This window comes from Canis aureus, chromosome X (genome assembly GCF_053574225.1).
Source record: "Canis aureus isolate CA01 chromosome X, VMU_Caureus_v.1.0, whole genome shotgun sequence".
Lineage (NCBI taxonomy): Eukaryota > Metazoa > Chordata > Mammalia > Carnivora > Canidae > Canis > Canis aureus.
The window spans coordinates 43,375,242-43,395,250 of record NC_135649.1 but is presented as its reverse complement, the minus strand read 5'-3'; the positions used below and the strand labels follow the sequence as shown (position 1 = coordinate 43,395,250).

The 20,009-nt window shown below is 34.1% G+C and overlaps 1 protein-coding gene across 3 annotated transcripts in view; it reads right to left on the bottom strand.

Annotated features, from left to right (window-relative positions):
* Window positions 1–20,009, bottom strand: part of RBM41 (RNA binding motif protein 41) — a 57,615-nt gene that overhangs the window by 9,285 nt on the left and 28,321 nt on the right. For all 3 annotated transcript variants that reach the window (XM_077889612.1, XM_077889610.1, XM_077889611.1), the window contains one exon: window positions 14,367–14,770. In XM_077889612.1, coding sequence (XP_077745738.1) covers window positions 14,367–14,770 — 404 coding nt within the window. The remainder of the gene's footprint in view (window positions 1–14,366; window positions 14,771–20,009) is intronic.

Sequence of the window (20,009 nt, the reverse complement as noted above, 5' to 3'; positions counted from 1 at the left end):
AAACTCTTCCAAAAAACTGAAGAGGAGGAAACACTCCCAAACTAATTTTATGAGGCCAGCATTACTCTGATACCAAAAGAAAAAAAAAAGGACATTATAAGGAAACTACAGGCCAATATCCCTGATGAATACAGAGGCAAAAATTCTCAACAGAAAAGTAGTAAAATGAACTCAAAAGCACATTAAAAGGATCATATACCATGACCAAGTGAATTATCTCTGGAATATAAGGATGTTTCCATGTATAAAAATTAATGTAATATACTACCTTAACAGAATAAAAGATAAAAATTACATGGTCATCTCAATAGATGCAAACAAAGCACTTGGCAAAATCCAACACACTTTCATGATAAAAATGCTTAAGAAATTAGGAATAGAAGGAATTTATTTCAACATAATATAGGCCAAATATGGAAGGCCCAGAGCTAATGTCATGCTCAACAGTGAAAAACTGAAAGCTTTCCCTCTAAGATCAGGAACAAGTCCAGGATGCCCACTCTTGTCACTTCTATTTAACCTAGTTCTGGAAGTCCTAGCCAGAGCAATTAGAAAAGAAAAAAGAAATAAAAGACATCCAAAATGGAAAGGAAGAAGTAAAATTATCTCTGTTTGTATATGACAAGATCCTATGCGTAGAAAACCCTAAAGAGTCCACAACAGCCAAACTGTGGAAGAAGCCTTGATGTCCATCAACAGATGAATGGATAAAGAAGATGTGGTATATATGTACATATATACATACATGTATACACACAATGGAATATTACTCAGCCATTAGAAAGGACGATACCCACCATCTGCTTCTACATGGATGGAACTGGAGGGTATTATGCTGAATGAAGTAAGTCAAATGGAGGACAATCATTAAATGGTTTCACTCATACAGGGAATATAAAAAACAGTGAAAGGAATTATAGAGGAAAGGAGAGAAAATGAGTGGGAAAAATTAGAGAGGGTAACAAAACACGAGAGACTCCTAACTCTGGGAAACGAACAAGGGGTAGTGAAGGGGAGGTGGGTGGGGGGATGGGGTGACTGGGTGATGGGCACTGAGGAGGGTACTTGACGGGATGAGCACTGGGTGTTGTACTATATGTTGGCAAATCAAATTTCAATAAAAAAATAAAATAAAATAAGAAAGCCCTAAAGAATCCACAATTAACTATTTTAACACAGGTTAAACTAATAAATTCAGTCAAGTTGTAGGACACAAAGTCAACATACAAAACTTAGGAGCAAAAAAAAATCACCAAAGTGAAAAGGCAAAACACAGAATAGGAAAAAATATTTGCGGATCATGTATCTGAAAAAGGATTATATCTAAAATAAATGAAGCTCTTAAAATACAATAACAAAAAAACTCCATATAACACAATTTTAAAAATGAGTAAAAGGCCTGCATAAAAAAAAAAATATATAAAAAAAAAAAAAGGCCTGCATAGTCATTTCTTCAAAAAGACAAACAAGTGGCCAACAGGTATATAAAAAGATTCTCAATATCACTAATCATCAAGAAAATGCAAATCAAAACTTCAATGATGTATCACTTCACACCTGCTAGGATGGCTATTAATAACAACAACAAAAACAAGTGTTGGTGAGGATATGGAGAAATTCTAACCTTTGTACACTGCTGGTTGGAATGTAAATGGGTGTAACCACTACGGAAAACAGTATGGAGCTTCCTCAAAAAATTAAAAATAGAACTAAAATAGAATCCAGGAATCCCACTTCTGAGTATATACCCAAAAGAACTGGGATCATCCTGATGCATGGAAAAAGAATATGTGTATAAATACAATGGAATGTTATTTGGCCTTAAAAAAGAATCTTGTCATTTGCTACAACAAAAACTTGGAAGACACTATGCTAAGTGAAATAAACCAAACACAGAAGAACAAATACCACATGAGAATTTGTAGAATACTAAATGGGAATTTGTATCAGGTATCTAACATAGTCAAACTCATAAAAGCAGGGTAGAATCACGTTTACCAGGAGGCTCAGAGGTGGAGTAACTGGGGAGATGTTCATCAAGTGTACACAGTTTCACTAATGCAAGATGAATAAGTCCTAAACATCTACTGTACAACAGAGCGCACATAGTTATCAATACTATATTAGATAAAATTTATTGAGGGGATCTTATGTTAAATATTATCAAAAGAAAAAAGGAGGAAGGAAGTTTCTAGAGGTGATGCTTTAAGTTTAGGGCATTGTATATGGTGATGGTTTAATGGTATACACTTATTTTCAAACTCACCAAGATGCATACATTAATATGTACAGCTTTACTGGGTGTTAATATGTAAGTGATGAATCACTAAATTCTACTCTTGAAACCAACATTTCACTATGTTAACTAAAATGTAAATAAAAAATTGGGGCGCCTGGGTGGTTCAGTTGGTTAAGCATCTGTCTTTGGCTCAAGTCATGATCCCAGGGCCTCAGCAGGGATCCTGCTTCTCTCTCTCCTCCATTCATGTTCTCTGTCACTATCTCTGTCTCTGTCTCTAATGAATAAAAAGCTTTTAAAAAAACTGATACTAAAAAACCCAACGAAACAAAAAAATGTACAGCTTTTTATATGTCAAGGGTAAGAAACACAATGGGGAAAAGATAGTTCCTTCAGTAAATGGTGTTGGGAAAAGTTGGTATCCACATGCAAAATAATAAAACTGGACTCATTTTATATCACATGCATAAAAATCAACTCAAAATGTGTCAAAATCTTAAACATAAGACCTGAAACTCTAAAACTCCCAGAAGAAAACTTAGGGGAAAAGCTTTATGACATTGCCTTGACAATGATTTCTTGAATATTACATCAGAAGCACAGGCAGAAAAAGCAAAAATCAAGTAGAACTACATCAACTGAAGCACTGTACGGCAAAGGAAACAATCAGCAAAGTGAAAAGGTAACCTACAGAATGGCAGAAAATATTTAGAAATCATATATCTTATTAAAAGTTAATATCTAACATATACGAGGAACTCCTACAACCCAATAGCAAAAAAACAAGTAACCCAAATTTTTAAAATGGGCAAAAGACCTAAATAGACATTTCTCCAAAGAACACATGTAGGAAATAAGTTGGTAAGGATGGAGAAAAACTGGAATTCTTGTACACTGTTGGCAGAATGTCAAATGGTACAACCACTATGGAGAAAAGTATAAAGGTCCCTCAAAAAATTAAAAATAGAACTACCATGGTCCAGCAATCCCACTTCCAGATACTTATCCAAAAGAATTAAGATCAGAATATCAAAGAGATAGCTGAACACATATGTTCATTGCAACACTGTTCATGATAGTCAAGAGGTGGAAATGTTCATCATGGATAAAGAAGATGTGGAATATACACACAATGGAATATTACTCAGCCAGGAAAAGGAAGTAAATCTGGTCATATGCTACAACATGGACGAATCTTGAGTGCACTATGCTAAGTGAAATAAGCCAGTAACAGAAAGACAAATACTGTAGGACTTCACTTATATGGTATCTACAGTAGTCAAACTCATTGAAGCAAAAGGTAGAATGGTGGTTGTCAGGGGCTGAGGGGAGAGGGAAATGGGAAGCTGTTGTTCCATATTTATAAAATTCAGTCACATAGAATGAAAAAGTTCTAGAGATCTACTATACAGCACTGTGCTTACAGTTAACAATACTGTAATATATACTTAAAATTTGGTTAAGAGAGTAGATCTCAAGTTATGTTTTTTACTACCATAAAAAAAGATGGAGGAAAAAATCTATATATTTTAGTTGGAATAAATTATATCCTTTATAATTTAATGGAACTTGAGAATAATTCAGACAGAAGCAGCACAAAAAAAGAGCTAGAAAATAGAGCCCACTTAAAAAACTTAACCACTGAAGCATGGATAAATGTATTAAACACTGTAATAAGCAAGAGACTCTATGTCTCAAAGGCTTTAGAAGCTGGATATTTGCATATTTAGCATTTAAATATACTTCTATCTTAAAGGCAAAGGCACAGACTAACTGACTTGTGATTCACTTAAATAAATTCAGGTGATCTAGAGTTCTGGCTCTGAAATACCTAAGATAAAAGTATCGTCAAATAAATTACCATAGAAAGGAGTATGTGAAACATACTGCAAGTTTCTCACCAAGTAGGAAAGATCCATACTAAAATTGTTCCCTTTGATATGAACACTTTTAAAAATCAAGAAGACTTCTGGTCAAGGTAGCTTGGTCATTTCTTGCTTGGATGCATCTTCTCTGTTCCAAACACACATGTGCGCACGTGCACGCACAAACACACACACATCCATATACATGTGTATGTATCGATGGATATATCAACACATATATATATTCATATATATGAACATAATTGTACACACAGATGCAGCTAGGCTCGAAAACAAGATAAACATTTCTGTGAAACAGAAAAACAGATACGCCAAGTAATAACACAGGATCAAACTTCCTGGCATCCTTCTGCAATATACAGTATTATTTTGCATGTTTTGAACTTTGTATAAATAGTACTATATTGTATTTTTTTTGCAAGTATCTGTTTTAAAGTTTTAGAGACTATTTTTTAGAACAGTTTTAGAATTACAGAACAATTGAGAAGATAGAATAGTTCCCATATACTCCATACCCAGTTTCAATTATTATTAACATCTTACATTACTATGGTGCATTTGTTGAAATGAATTAATATTGATACCTTATTATTAACCAAAGCCCATAGTTTATTTAGATTTTCTTAGTTTTTCCCTAATGTCCATTTTTTGTTCCAGGACTTCATCCAGGATACTACAGCATATTTAGTTTTCACGTGTCTTTAGGCTCTTCTTTGGTTGTGGCAGTTTCTCAGACTTTCCTTGGTTTTAATGATCTTGATAGTTTTGAGGCATACTAGTCAAGTATTTTGTAGGATGGCCCACTACTAGAATTTTTTTTTCTAGTGGTTAGATTGGGATTGTGGATTATGAGAAGGAAGACCAGAGAGGAAAGTGCAATTTTGATCACAACATATCAAGCATGCATAGGGTCGACACGATTAATGACTATTGATGTTGGCCTTAATTACCTAGCTCAGTGTTGTTAGGTTTCTACACTGCAATATTACTTTTTTCCTGCCTTTCCATACTGTACTCTTTGGAAAGAAGTCACTTAAGAACTCAAAACTAAGTAGTGGAAAGTTATGTTCCCCTAGTTTGAGGTGGAGCATCTATATAAATTATTTAGAATTCTTCTGTGTGAGATATTTGTCTTCTCTCCCAGTTATTTGATTTACTCAATCATTTTACTTATCAGTATGGAGTCATAGCAATTTATCCTATACTTTAGGTTATAATCCATTATTAACTTATCTAGTTTGTTGTACAAATTGTTCCAGTTTTGGTCATTAGAAACTCTTTCAGTTGGCTCCTGTACTCCTTTGACATATACTCAACGTTTTTATGTTGGGATTTTCAGCACTTTCCTACTTTCTGTCACTACAATATGCTCAAGTCTCATCTTGTATATTCCCTGCCTCAGTACTAGAATCAGTCAGTTCTCTAAGCAGCTCTGGTTACTTTTTTTTTTTATATAAAAAGAGTGTGAGCAGGGGGAGGGTGGAGCAGAAGTAGAGGGAGAGAGAATCCTAATAAGGCTCCACACACTCAGCACAGAGCCCAATGCAGGGCTCAATTTCACAACCCTGAGATCATGACCCGAGCTGAAATCAAAAGTTGGACACTTAACCAACTGAGCCACCCAGGCACACCATTGGTTCTTTTCATTAGAGAATGGTATTTACAAACTAAGATTTGGGTGCTGAATGTGCTCGTTGCTACTGGAGTATCACTTCATTTAGATCTCCTCAGCTGATAGAGAAAAACTTATATGTCTATACTAACTTGTGTGTATATACACACCTATAAATATTTTATATGTACCCATCTTTATATTAAGTTAAACATTATTTCATTCTGATGTCTCAAACTCTAAACCACTATGAATCATTCTAGCTTCTTTTCATTGCTTATCTGTATATTACACCAGTGAAAAATCTGGTTCCCGCCATCTGCCATCCATTTACTTAACTGCTCCACTCATTATACCTATGTATCAGTATCAAGATTGCTAACCAATACCCCCATGAGATACAAACTTATTAACTAGGGTACAGTGATTATATGCAGCTGTTTTTAGTCTTCTAGATTCCACATATTTCCAAAAATACTGAAGTCAGTACCTTTCACCCCCCCATACCTTCGCTGAGGTTGTTTCACATATTTATAACACAGATTCTCTTATTATAGTCTGCATTCTTTCCTGGGGTTCCCCTACCTCTCAAATGATTCTTTAATATTTGTGTACATTAAGGGTCGCTCTTCATGCTGTACAGTTTTATGGATTCTGATAAATGCATATCTTGCGCCGACCATTACATTATCATATAGAATAACTTTACTACCTTAAAAATCCCCTGTGCTTCACCTATTTCTCTTTCCCAACCCCCTAAACTGGCAACCATTGATCATTTACTATCTCTACGTTTTTGAATTTCTGGAATGTCATATAATTTGAATTATACAAAATGTAGCCTTTTCATACTGGTTTTCACTTATTAATATATTAACAGTTTCTCTATGTCTTTCTGTGGCTTTCCAGATCATTTCTCTTTATTGATGGATTATATTCCACTGTACAGATGCAGCACAGGAGAATGTATCCATTCATCTATCAAAGGACATCCTGATTGCTTCCAGTTTTTGGCAATTATGAGTAAAACTGTTACAAACATTCACATGATGGTTTTTGTATAAATATCAGTTTTAAAATCAATTGGGCACATAACTAAAAGTATAATTTATGGATTATATGGCAAAACTATGTTTAGCTTTGTGAGATTGCCAAACTGACTTCAAAGACGTACTATTTTGGATTTTCAATAGCAATGAATAAGAATTCCTGTTGCTTAGCATCCTCAATAGCATTTGGTATGGTCAGTTTTATTGTGAATTTTAGCCATTCTAATAGGTTGGTAATGGCATCTCACGGTTGTTTTATTTTGTAATTCCCAGATGACAAATGATGATGAGCTCCTTTTCATATGCTTCTTTGACATGTATATAACTTCCTTGTTGAGGTATCTATTCTTACATTTTGGCCATTATTTCATTGGGTTGTTTGTTTTACTACTGTTGAGTTTTAACAGGTCTTTGTATATTTTAGATACAAGTCCTTTATTAGACATGTTTTATAAATATTTTTTCTAGTCTATGGCTTGTCTTTTGATTTTCTTAGAAGTGTATTTCATATAGCAGAAGTTTATAAATTTAATAAAGTCTGATTTAACCATTTTTTTTTCTTTCACAAATCATACTTTCGGTATTGTATCTATAAATGTATCACCAAATACAAAGTCATTTAGGATTTTCTTCTAGTAGCATTATAGTATTGTGTTTTACATTTAGATCTATGATTAATTTTGAGTTAATTGTTTTATAGGATCTAAAATCTGTATTTAGATTCTTATTCTGCATGTGGATAAGCAGTTAGTTATTTTAGCACGATTTCCTGAAAAGAGTATCTTTCCTTCATTGAATTGCCTTTGCTCCCTCATCAAAGATTAGTTCATCATATTTGTGTGAGTCTATTTCTGGAGTCTCTATTCTGCTCCACTGATCTATGTATCTTTCTTTTTTCACCAATACCTTTCTTGATTACAGTAAATCTTAAAGTTGGGTAGTATCAGTTCTCCAACTTTGTTCTTCAGTATTGTGTCAGATATTCTGGGTCTTTTGTTTTTCCATGTAAACATAACCAGTCGGTCTATATCCACAAAGTAGCTTGACAAGATTTTATTGGGATTGTGTGGAATATACGTGTCATTTTGGGAAGAACTGACATCTTAACAATATTAGATCTTCCAATCCATGAACATAGGTTATCTCTGCATTTATTGATGATCTTCTTTAAATTTTTAGCAGTTTTATAGTTTTCTGTGTATAGATCCTGTACATATTTATTTTATTTTTTTTAAAGATTCTATTTATTTATTCATGAGAGACAGAGAGAGGCAGAGACACAGGCAGAGGGAGAAGCAGGCTCCATGCAGGGAGCCCGATGTGGGACTCAGTCCTGGGTCTCCAGGATCACTCCCTGGGCTGAAGGCGACGCTAAACCGCTGAGCCACCTGGGCTGCCCAGATCCTGTACATATTTTGATAGACTTGTACCTAAGTATTTTACTTTTTTGGTGCTTTTTATAAAACAGTATTGAGTTTTAAATCTCAATTATAATTGTTCATTCTTTAGTATACAGAAAAGCAATTGGTTTTTGTATATAAACCTTGTATCCTACAACCTGCTATATTCCACTTATTATTTCCAGTAGTTATTCACATTGTTGTTGATTCTTTGGGATTTTCTACATAGACATAGATCTATGAGAAAAAAAGACAATTTTATTTTCTCTTTCTCAATCTGTGTGCTTTTTATTTTTCTTTTTTTTAAATTTTATTGCACTAGCTAGCATTTTTAGTACAACACTGAAAACAAGTACAGAAAGGGGACGTCCTTCCTTGCCTTATTCCTGATCAAAGGGGAGAGCATGCAGTTTCTCACCATTAAGTACATTGTTAGCTGTAGGGTTTTGTAGATATTCTTTATCAAGTTGGGAATGTTTCCTCCTATTCCTAGTTTGCTGAGAGTTTTTTGTTATGAATGGGTTTTGGATTTTGTTAAATGCCTTTTCTACATCAATTGAAATAATGATATAATTTTTCTTCTTTAGTTTGTTGAATGTTGAATCAGCCATAGATACCTAGAATAAATCCTATCTGATCATGGTATATAATTATTTTGATCTATTGTTGGATGTGATTTCCTAATATTTTGACTTCAATCAAAATATTTTAATCAAATATTTTTATTTTCCTAAAATTTAGGATTTTTGCATCTATGATCACGAGAGATATTTGTCTGAAGTTTTGCTTTAATTGATGATTTTATCTGGTTTTGGTATTAAGCTAATGCTGGTTTCATAAAATCAGTTAGAAAGTGTTCCCTCTCTTTCCATTTTATAGAGAAGATTGTAGAGATTAGGTGTCATTTTATGATTCCATTTTTGCCCTTCTCAATGTATCAATTATATTTCATTTTATAATTTTTAGTGGTTGCCTTACTTTACAATATTAATTTACAACTAATCTAAGTCCACTCTCAACATTATACCACTTCACAGGTAGTGCAGATAACTTATTAACAGTTATATACACCAAATACTAATTCCTCCCTCTTATCCCTTATAACATTCCTGTTTTATAACAATCATTTACCCATATGCTATAATTGCCTAACACATTGTTGTTATTACTTTGAACAGTTATCTTTTAAATAACTTAAAAATAAGATTTTATTTTACCTTTATGTATTCTGTCTCCTATGCTCTTCTTTTCTTTATAGAGACCTAATTTTCTGAACTCTATCATTTTCCTTCACTCTGGAAAATCTTTTTTGAAAAAGAAATATTTCTCACAAAGCAGATTTACTACTGACAAATTCCCTCAGTTTTTGTTTGTCTGAGAAAGTCTTTTTTATTTTTTGTTTCATTTTTGAAGGATTGTTTTGCTGGATACAGACTCCTAGGCGAGTGTTTTTTTCTTTCAATACTTTCAATATTTCACTTTTCTCTTCTTGCTTTCTTGAATTTCTGACAAGAAATCCAATGTAATTCTTATTGTTCCTCTAATAATGTGTTTTCCCTGGGTGTTTTCAAGATTTTCTCTTTGTCTCAGTTTTCTGTGTTTGAATATGATATGCTTAGGTGTATTTTGGGAGTATTTATCCTGGTTAGTATTGTTTTCCCAGATCCTGTATCTGTGGTCTAGTGTCTGTCATTAATCTTGGAAAATTCTCAGTTATTCCTACTTCAACTATTTCTTCTCCTTTTATTCTCCTTCTGGCATTCCAATAGCATGTATGTTATACCATTTGAAATTATCCCATAGTTCTTGGATATTATTTTCCTTTTTTTTTTTACAGTCCTCTTACTCTTTGCATTTCAGTTTGGGAAGTTTCTACTGGCATGTCTTCAAGCATACTGATTCTTTCCTCGGTCACTTCCCATCTAATGATGAGTGTACCCAAATCATTTCATTTCTTTTTAGTGTTTTTGATTTCTTGCATCTTCTTCTGATTCTGAGTTTCTATCTATCTGCTTACATTACTCATCTGTGCTTGCATATTATATATTTTCTCTAATAGATTCTGTAGTATATTGATCATAGTTACTTTAAATTCCATATATCTGTTAATTCCAAAACTTGTATATCTAAGTTTGGTTCTGATGCTGGCTTTGTCTCTTCAAACTGGTTTTCCTTTCAGCACACCCTGTGATTTTTTGTTGTTGTTGAAAGCTGGACATGATGTATAAATTAAGAGGAACTAAGGTAAATAGGGCATTAGTATGAGGTTTTATGTTAATGTGGCCAGGAGTTGGCTGTGTTTGGTGTTTATTCTAGTTGTAGATGTTAGAGGTTTCAATTTCCTCTAATGTCCTTGTTTTTTCTCTCCTGTTTTTTTTTTTTTGGGGGGGGGGGCGGTTCCTTAAAAACTCCTTAAATGGAGTCAGCCTTGTAAGTCTTTCAGCTATCATCCATAGTTAGTGTACTGAAGCCCTATTGATGGGGCAGTAAAGTGTGTGGCAAGGGAAACATTCTATAATCTCATAATTAAGTCTCAACTCTTTTAGTGTGCCCGTGTCCCTAGCTTGTAACCTTCGTAAGTGTTTCATAGCTTTTTTTTCTTTCTCTCTTAGATGAGACAGGAAAGTTAGAGGCATCTGGAGTTGGAGAATTTCCCTTCTTGCCAGCTGGCAAAGGCTTTCATAAAGTTGTTTCACTTGCTGGGTATCCCTTTGTTAGGCAGAAGCTCTGGATGTATTTCAAAATGATTACTTTTTCCTTCTGCATGCCAGGAACAGGAGATTGTTTCTTGGCCTTTCCCCTTGAGAACCTAGTGGGGTTCCTAGAGTTAAAAGTCATGAAAATGTGAGGGTCATCATAGACTGAGGCCCCTAGAATTTGTCACTCAAACAATCTACATTCTACTTCCAGAAATTTGTCAAGGTTACCATGTAAAGGTCCTTACCAGTTTATGGCTCCAATGCTTTTTGCTACTGATAAGCAGGTCTGGGCTGTGATTCTCTGTAATTGCCTTTCTCTCTAGATTTTGGGGTCACAGTTTACTCTGTGACTTCAGTTCTCTGATGGGTCAAAGAAAAGTCATTGCTGTTTCCTTTTTTCAGCTATTTTTCTTGTTATAAGTCATGAGTGACAATTTCCAAGCACTTTACATGTTGGAGCTGAAACCAAGGAGCTTTTTGCATTCAATATTGTGAGTTTCATGCATGTTGATACCTGTAGTTCTATTTTATTCATTTTCTATACCGTATTCTATTTTATGAATATACCATGCTTTATCCATTCTCCTGCTGATGAACAAGTGTGTTGTTTATAAATAATGCTACAGTGAGTATCTTTATAACATTTCCTAATGTGCATGTGTAGGAGTTCCTCTAGGATACCTAGGAGTGGGATTGCTGACTTACGGTGTATGAGCATCTTATATTTTACTAGATATTGCCACAATATTCATAAAAGTTATTGTCCTCATTTATATTCACCCAGCAATATATTAGAGTTCTTACTGTCTCATATGTTCACCAATACTTGGCATTGACAGGCCTTTAAAGGAATGCCAACTTCCTGGGTGTTAAATAGCTTTTCACTGTAGTTATATTTTGCATTTCTTTGATTGCTAATAAGATGTTATAATTAATTGGCTATTCAAGTTTTCGCCCCTGTAAATTGCCTGTTCACATCATCTGGCTATTTATTTATTTATTTACTTATTATTGGTTTGTAGAGAAAGATTTCCTTAAAATGACTCAAAAAGCACAAACCATCAAATAAAATACTGATGGCTTGATAACATTAAGATGAAAGACTTCTGCTTAACGAAAGACATCAGAAATGTTTAAAAGCCACCTACTGGACGAATATATTTGCTAGATAAGCAACACATGTTTGTATCCGAAATTTAAAAATAATTTCTAGGCAGCTGGATGGCTCAGTTGGTTAAGTGTCTGATTCGTGATCTCAGCTCAAGTCTTGCTCTCAGGCTCATGATTTCAAGCCCTGTGTTGGGGGCTTCATGCTGGACCATGGAGCCTACTTAAAATTTTTTTTCTATAAATAATACGAAAAACTAAACAAATAATGGGCAAAGAAATGCAACAGGCAAAGCACACAAGGTTACTGAAAAGCTAACAAATGCATAATTACAAGCTTAACTTGATTGCAAATCAAAAACATGCAAATTAAATCAATGAGATACCTTCAAACATTTTAGACTGGCAAAAATAAAAAGTCCAATGCTAAAGAATCTTGGCAAGGATATGAAAGAGATTTCTGAAAACCTGCTCATGGAGTTGAATATATACATATCCTATATCATAGTAATTCCACTCCTAGGAATGTAATCTAGAACAATAATTCTTAAAATGTCACTCTTAGACCAGCAGCATCAGCACCTCATAGGAACTTGTTGGAAATGCAAATTCTCAGGCCCTACTCCAGGTCTGCTGAATAAGAGATTCTGAAGGTGGAGCCCAGAAATCTGTCTTTTAACAAGCCTTCCAGATGATGCTGGTGAATACTAACATTTGAGAATCACTGCAATAGAGCAATATTTTTCCAACTTTTTTGACTGAGATCTATAGGAAGAAATGCATTTTACATTCTGGCCCACATACATATCACATATCACGTACACACACACACACACACACACACACACACACACACCAAAAGCTTCCAGAAACAGTAATCACCCTTACTCTACAGAATATACTTTGATATTTTCTATTCTATTCCGTTTTGTCTCATTAAAAAAATTGCTTGTTGTGACCTACTAATTGTAACCTGAAGTTTGAAAAAGTATCCTAGAGAAACTCTTATACATATGCAACAGGAGATAAGTACAATGTTCATTGCAGAATTGCCTGTAATAGCAAAAATAAAAAGAAAATATCTTCAGGAGAATGGATACATTATAGTATATTTCTGCAATGGAATACTACATAGTTCCTTATAGTATTAAAATAAGTTTCAAAAGCATGTATATTGAGTAAAAAAAGCAAGTTGTAGAAGGATATGTAGAGTATAATATCTGTACTTTTAAATATGTAAAATTATTATGAATATATAAATATGTAGTAAAAATATAAAAACATGCATCTGAATGATAAATAACAAATTCAGGATAATAGTTCCCTCTGGAGAGGAGATTGGGAAATGGGATTGGTGAGGGATACTTGGAAGTCTTCGGGTATATCCATAAGGCTCTATTATCTTTCTAACTAAGCTAATATGGAAATTATTATGTATTGATAAAGATGGCTGGCTAGGTATAATGGTATTTGCTATATTATTCTCTATAACTTTTTGTATATTAGTATTATTTTATAATAAAAAACACAAATCAAGCTGCCCTTGAACTAACAGTAAAAATATATTAGAAATGCAATCACTCAAAGGAAATTGCTTTAATATCCCTCATCCACATTGCCTTTTTTTAAAATTCAGGGACAGCCAGAACCTAATATTATTTTTTTGGTTTTGTTTTTTAAATTAAACACAACCAAGCATATGTTCCAGGGGCTTGTGTTGCCTCTTTGAGTGACATTGCAATAAAATTTTCCATTCTGGATGTAACATATACCAATAATGTGAAATAATGAGGTGATCAATAAAACAAGGATTGTTTAGAACTCTACGTATCTATTTGTCAATTTCTCAAGATTTAGAGGCCCTACACTTTCACTTTGCTACTTAGTATCAGCAATTTAAAGTCATATGTCACATGAGAGTCAGGTGGAGTATTCTAAAAAAAAAAAAAAAACTCACGTAATAACAGTAAACTCTACTCAAAACCAGGTGGCCAATTATTTATGGACTACTTGCAGAGGAACTTCGGCTACCTGATATGGTGGTCCTATGAGTATTGATTTATTACTAGCCTAGGAAACTGGAGGTTGCTTTTCCTTCAATTCAGGGCCTCTAATGGATATGAACTAGTTTCATCAAGATTTCTTTAAAACTCTAGGGTAGCTTCAGACCTTAGGAAACCACAAAGAACATCAGAGGAAATACACTACTTATATAGTATGGAGAGATTAATAGTCCAAGTCAAGGAAAAACACAATCACAGTACCTATGTCATGATTCCTTGGTATAATCAAAGCTAATTTCAAAGTATTAGTTTAGGTAGAGGTAAAGAAAAATGAAAACAACCCATGTTTTTTTTCTTGGTTTGGCCTATACCTTGTTTGGCTCCCCTGGATTATATGAAGAAAACATAGGAATTTTTCGGATCTCTTCCTCTGACAAACGATTTCTCTGGATCTCATCTTCTGGGACAAATTCTATTGGCTGCGTCAGCTTCTTAGGCCCAGTCCAACACTGCTCAGGTGAATTATCAATAACTTTTGCCACATGGAGACTGGGACCTTTACCCTGTGCTGCCTGTTTTCCCTTGTCCTGGAGTAATGACGGGTTCTCAGCTGTGTCACTATCTCCCACTGATGTAGCTGAGACCAGTGAGTGGGAAGCAAAGGGTTCACCTCTCATAAGTTGGAACTCTTCAAGACGTTTTTTCATTATCATCTCTTGGTAAAAACTTTCCAGGTTGTTCATGGGATCACCTTTGTTCTTCTTTTGGGGTTCATCTAGATCAAGACAAAGAGATAGGGAAGTTCTACAAAGCCTACCAATACAACCTTTCACAAATAATAAAAATTAAATCTTGGCTCTCAGATATAGAAACTCTGTGGGGATAAGTTTGACAAATGACAATAGTATACAGCTGTTTTAATGTAGTGCATCTCAAGCAATGCTGGAACTATGGTGAGGCAAGCAATGCACCTCAGGCACAAAATTTAAGGTGGTACTCACTCTCAGAGTCATGCAAGTACATGCACCTAAGTGATAAGGACATTAAAAAATGTAACCAGTACAGCATTATCCCACTTCACAAAATTAATAATAATTCCTGAGTTCAGATTCAAATGGCTCTGATTATCTCAAACGTCACTTCTGACACCTGGCTGTTCAATGCAGAATCTAAACCAGGCTATGGCTGTTCTCTCTCTTCTGTCTTAAAACAGTGCCCCTCTTTTCCATTTCTCCAACTCATTTTTTTCTCCATCCTATTGAATGATTAGAGGAACCACATCATTTGTTCAGAGATGAACAAATGAAATTTGGCTGATTATTCATCATGTTATTGTTTAACTTTTTCCTCAAACCCCTCTATCTCTTACAAACTGGCAGTTAAATCTAGATTTGTGCTATCTAATACAATAGTCACTTGCCATACAAATTTATTTAAAGTAATGTTTTAGATATCAGTTCCCCAGTTAACCGAGTCACATTTCAAATGATCAACAGCCATATGTGGCTAATGGATACCATAATGGGCAGAAGAGATAGAAACCATTTGCATCATTGTGGAAAGTTGCATTAAGATAGCGCTGATCTAGAGGCTTGACTAGATTCAGGTTCAATATTTAAGGTAGCAATCATCCATAGATAGATGGGTACTTCCTATGACATCACATCTTAGGGCATATAATGTTTGGTGGTCCCACTTTAATGATGCTAAAGTTGATCAGCAGATTTAGAAGGTATTAGTCTGATTGCTCCATTACGAAGTTTCCCCATTCACCTAATGGGTTTTGCACCCATTGATGACCATTGCCTCGATCTGTTAATTAAGAAGTTGCAAAATAAAAAAAAACAAACAAACAAACAAAAAAAAATTTAAAAAAAAAAGGGATCCCTGGGTGGTGCAGCGGTTTGGCGCCTGCCTTTGGCCCAGGGCGCGATCCTGGAGACCCGGGATCGAATCCCACATCGGGCTCTCGGTGCATGGAGCCTGCTTCTCCCTCTGCCTGTGTCTCTGCCTCTCTCTCTCTCTCTCTCTGTGTGACTATCATAAATAAATTTAAAAAAATTAAAAAAAAGAAGTTGCAAAATGGAGCTCCCCTAATGATATTAGTTCTTCTGTATTTATTAATTCTATTATTTCTTCTGCATTTATTATCTGGAATTCTAAAATGAACTTACCGTCAACTATTTGGGTTTCCCCATATACAGTTCATACAGCAAAGGCCGGACAAATGCTTGATTTCCACCCCCATATTTACCAACTATGAAAGTAATGAGTTAGTACCTTAGAAATGTCCAATGATGACCAACGATTATTTTTAGTATAATCGTGAGAACATTTTCACGTTTGACGTGTTTCACTTTAATGTAATCTTTATTCTTTTTAGTCATCAAATTATCCTACTTGGGACCAGTAAGTCCCTTCAGATTGGCTCCTTGTGTTGCTTTCTAGTTTTCTGGCACAGCAAGATGTCACAAGCTCATTTTGAATATTTCCTGACTCAAACCTAGATTATCTCTCCAAGGAACCCTGGCTCCTTTTAATGGTAAATAGTGTTTAGAAACCACAATGTGTTTGTTGTTAGGTGTGTTGATAGCTGTTGTTTTTGCTTCTGGGGCTTTTTAGTGGACAAAGCTAGGAAATTCTTTAAAAAGAAAAATAAATCATGAGTTCCTATTGGTATTTCCACTTTATTTTATTTATTTATTTTTTTTTAATTTTTATTTATTTATGATAGTCACAGAGAGAGACAGAGAGAGAGAGAGAGGCAGAGACATAGGCCGAGGGAGAAGCAGGCTCCATGCACCGGGAGCCTGATGTGGGATTCGATCCCGGGTCTCCAGGATCGCGCCCTGGGCCAAAGGCAGGCGCCAAACCGCTGCGCCACCCAGGGATCCCGGTATTTCCATTTTAAATTTAAGATTACAAGGTTTTTACTCAAACTCTTTGATCTTAGACTTGTATCTCTTTTCACATATGCTTAAAATATTGGCTCAATGATATTAGCCTTTTCCAATAATATGTTTATAGAATTTTAAAATGTTAGTAACAATACTAATATAACTATTAATGACAAAACTACTGAATACAGTTTTATATGTCTTTGCAGTTATTTTTGTCTTTAAAATATATTCCACTAGGCATATACAAATGTTGTTTTAAAGTTACTTTACATAATTACTTTTTCTGTATGGTTATGTTACCAACTTTATTCATAGTTATATTCATTTACCTCAGGTTATTTAAGGAATTGATTTACTTCAAGAATTTTAAGAATTGATTTTTTCCTTTTTGATTATTTTTTAAATTATGCAGAACATTTACATGAATCTAAAATTAAAACTGTGTTATACAGTACCTTCACAAAGTCTCACCTCCATCTCTGTCCCCTTCATCCCATTCCTTTCCTTCTCCATAAATAATAATTTTTCTTAGGTTTTGACATTATGGTTCCATTGTTTCTTTTTTGAAAATATAAGCAAATAGGCAGGCTCACACAACACATATGTGTGTATCTACATAATTCATCAGTTACACCCCTTTCCTATATAAAAGGTAACTTACTATAAATACTGTTCTACAATTTACTTTTTTGTACTTAATAATATATCAGAAATAACTTATTAATGTGTAGAGTTCTTCCCCTTCCTCTTGATATCTGCACAGTACTCTATTGTGTGAATGTACTAGTTTATTTAACTACTCTCCTACTGATGCACATTAGTGCTGTATCCAGTATTTTTTGCTTTTATGAATAATACTCTGACAAATAGCCTTGTGCACAACAGCATTTTGTATTCTTCTAGTATATCTTTGAAACAGATTGCAAGAGGTGGCATTGCTGAGACAAAGGGTGAATGTGTATGCAATTTTTCCACATATTGCTAAATTCTACTCTGTAGGAGTTGTATTATTCTGCATTTCCACCAGCAAGGTATAAGAATATTTATAGAAGGATTTCTTAAAACCCAAAAAACACTAATCATTAAGGAAAATATTGACAGATTCAACTAAATTTAAAACTTCTGTTCATTGAAAATATAAAGGGAAAAGTCATAGAATGGAAAAAGATGTTTGCTGCACAAATAACTGGTAAAGAACCATTAAGAAAAGCGGCAGACAACTGAAAAGAGGCCTCACAAAAGAGGAAATATACAGGGCTAATAAATATATGCAAAAGTGCTCAACCATATTAGAATTCAGGGAAATGCTAATTAAGAAGGGTTGGGATATTAATAGAAAACTGCCATACTGGCAAAAATTAAAAAGAACACCAATATCACATGTCAGTGAAATTGTAAAGCCTCATACATTGCTGGTAGTAATGTGCACCCATAGTGAAAATCACTATAATGTTATCTACTGATGTTGAAGATTTGCTCATAATATGACTAATCAGTTCCACTCCTATATATATACCCTAGAGAAATTTAGGCATATGTGTACCAGGATACAATAATAATGTTTAGATCAGTGCTATTTATAATAGCCTGAAACTAGCAAAAATATAAATGTCCATCTAAGAATCAATTACAAAACTGTAGTCAGTTTATATAATGAAATACTATATTCTAATGAAAATGAACAAATTTCAGCTACATATGACCAAGTGGATAAATATTCTAATGTATACCTTCAAAAATAAATATTCAGTGACTATTATGATTCAGGTACTATTCTTTTTTGGGATATATCAATAAATAAAACAAAGTCCCTATCTTCATAGAGCTCAGTGAATATTATATAGTATATCAGAAGGTTATGACTGCTATAAAAAATACAGCAATGTAATGGGTGATTGGAAGTGCTAGGAGGTTATAGTAGTGGTAGTTGCAATTTTAATGTTGGTCTTGGTAAGTCTCATTGAGAAAGTGATATTTGAGAGATATGACTTAAAGAAAGTGAGGGAATCTATTATGCTGATGGTAGAGCGAGGGCTCCAAAGTGGGGAATATGTCTCAAAAAATTTAAAAAGTCTGAAATCATACACATATCTGATCACAATGGAATCACATTAGCGATCCATTGCTAGGGATCCCTGGGTGGCTCAGCAGTTTGGCACCAGCCTTCGGCCCAGGGGGTGATCCTGGAGACCCGGGGTCAAGTCCCACATTGGGCTCCCTGCGTGAAGCCTGCTTCTCCCTTTGCCCCTGTCTCTGCCTCTCTGCCTCTCTCTCTCTCTCCCTCTGTCCCTATGAATAATAAATAAATAAATCTTTAAAAAATAGAGATCCATTGCTAGAAGAAATCTTAGAAAACACAAATATTCAGAAATTAAACGATATACTTCTAAATAACTCCTAAGTCAAAGAACTCAAAAATGAAATTTAAAAAACATTTTCAACTAAATTAAAGGGAAAACACAACATATCTAAATTTATAGATGCAACTAAAACAATGTTAAGAGAGAAATTTGCAGCTTTAAACATCTACATAAAAAAAGAAGAATGTTTTTAACCTATAATCTGAGCTTCCAAACTAAGGAAACTAGAAAAAGAGCAAACTTAACCCAAAGCAAGGAAAAAGAAAATAATAAAAATTAAGGAATAAATCAAAGCGACATAAAACAGAAAATTAGAGAAGATCAATGAAACCAAAACCTGTTTCTTTGAAAAGTTTAACAAAATGGTGAACCCTTAGCTAGGCCAGACAAGAAAATAAGAGAGAAGACAAAAATGACTAAAATCAAGAATTAAAGATGAGGCATCATTACTGACACAATAGAACTGGAAATGATTATAAGGGAATATTATGAATAACTTTAGGCCAACAAATTAGAAACCTTAGATGAATGGGCAAATTCATAGAAAGATACAAATTACCAAGCAGATTCAAATATAAAGAGAATAGCTGAATAAACCTATAATAAGTAAATTAGTTCAATCAGCAATCAACAGTCTACCCACAAAGAAAAGTTCAGGTCCAGATACCTTCATTGGTGAATTCTACCAAATATTTAAAGAAATAATGTCAATCATGCACAAACACTCTCAGAAAATAGAGGAGGGAATCTTTTC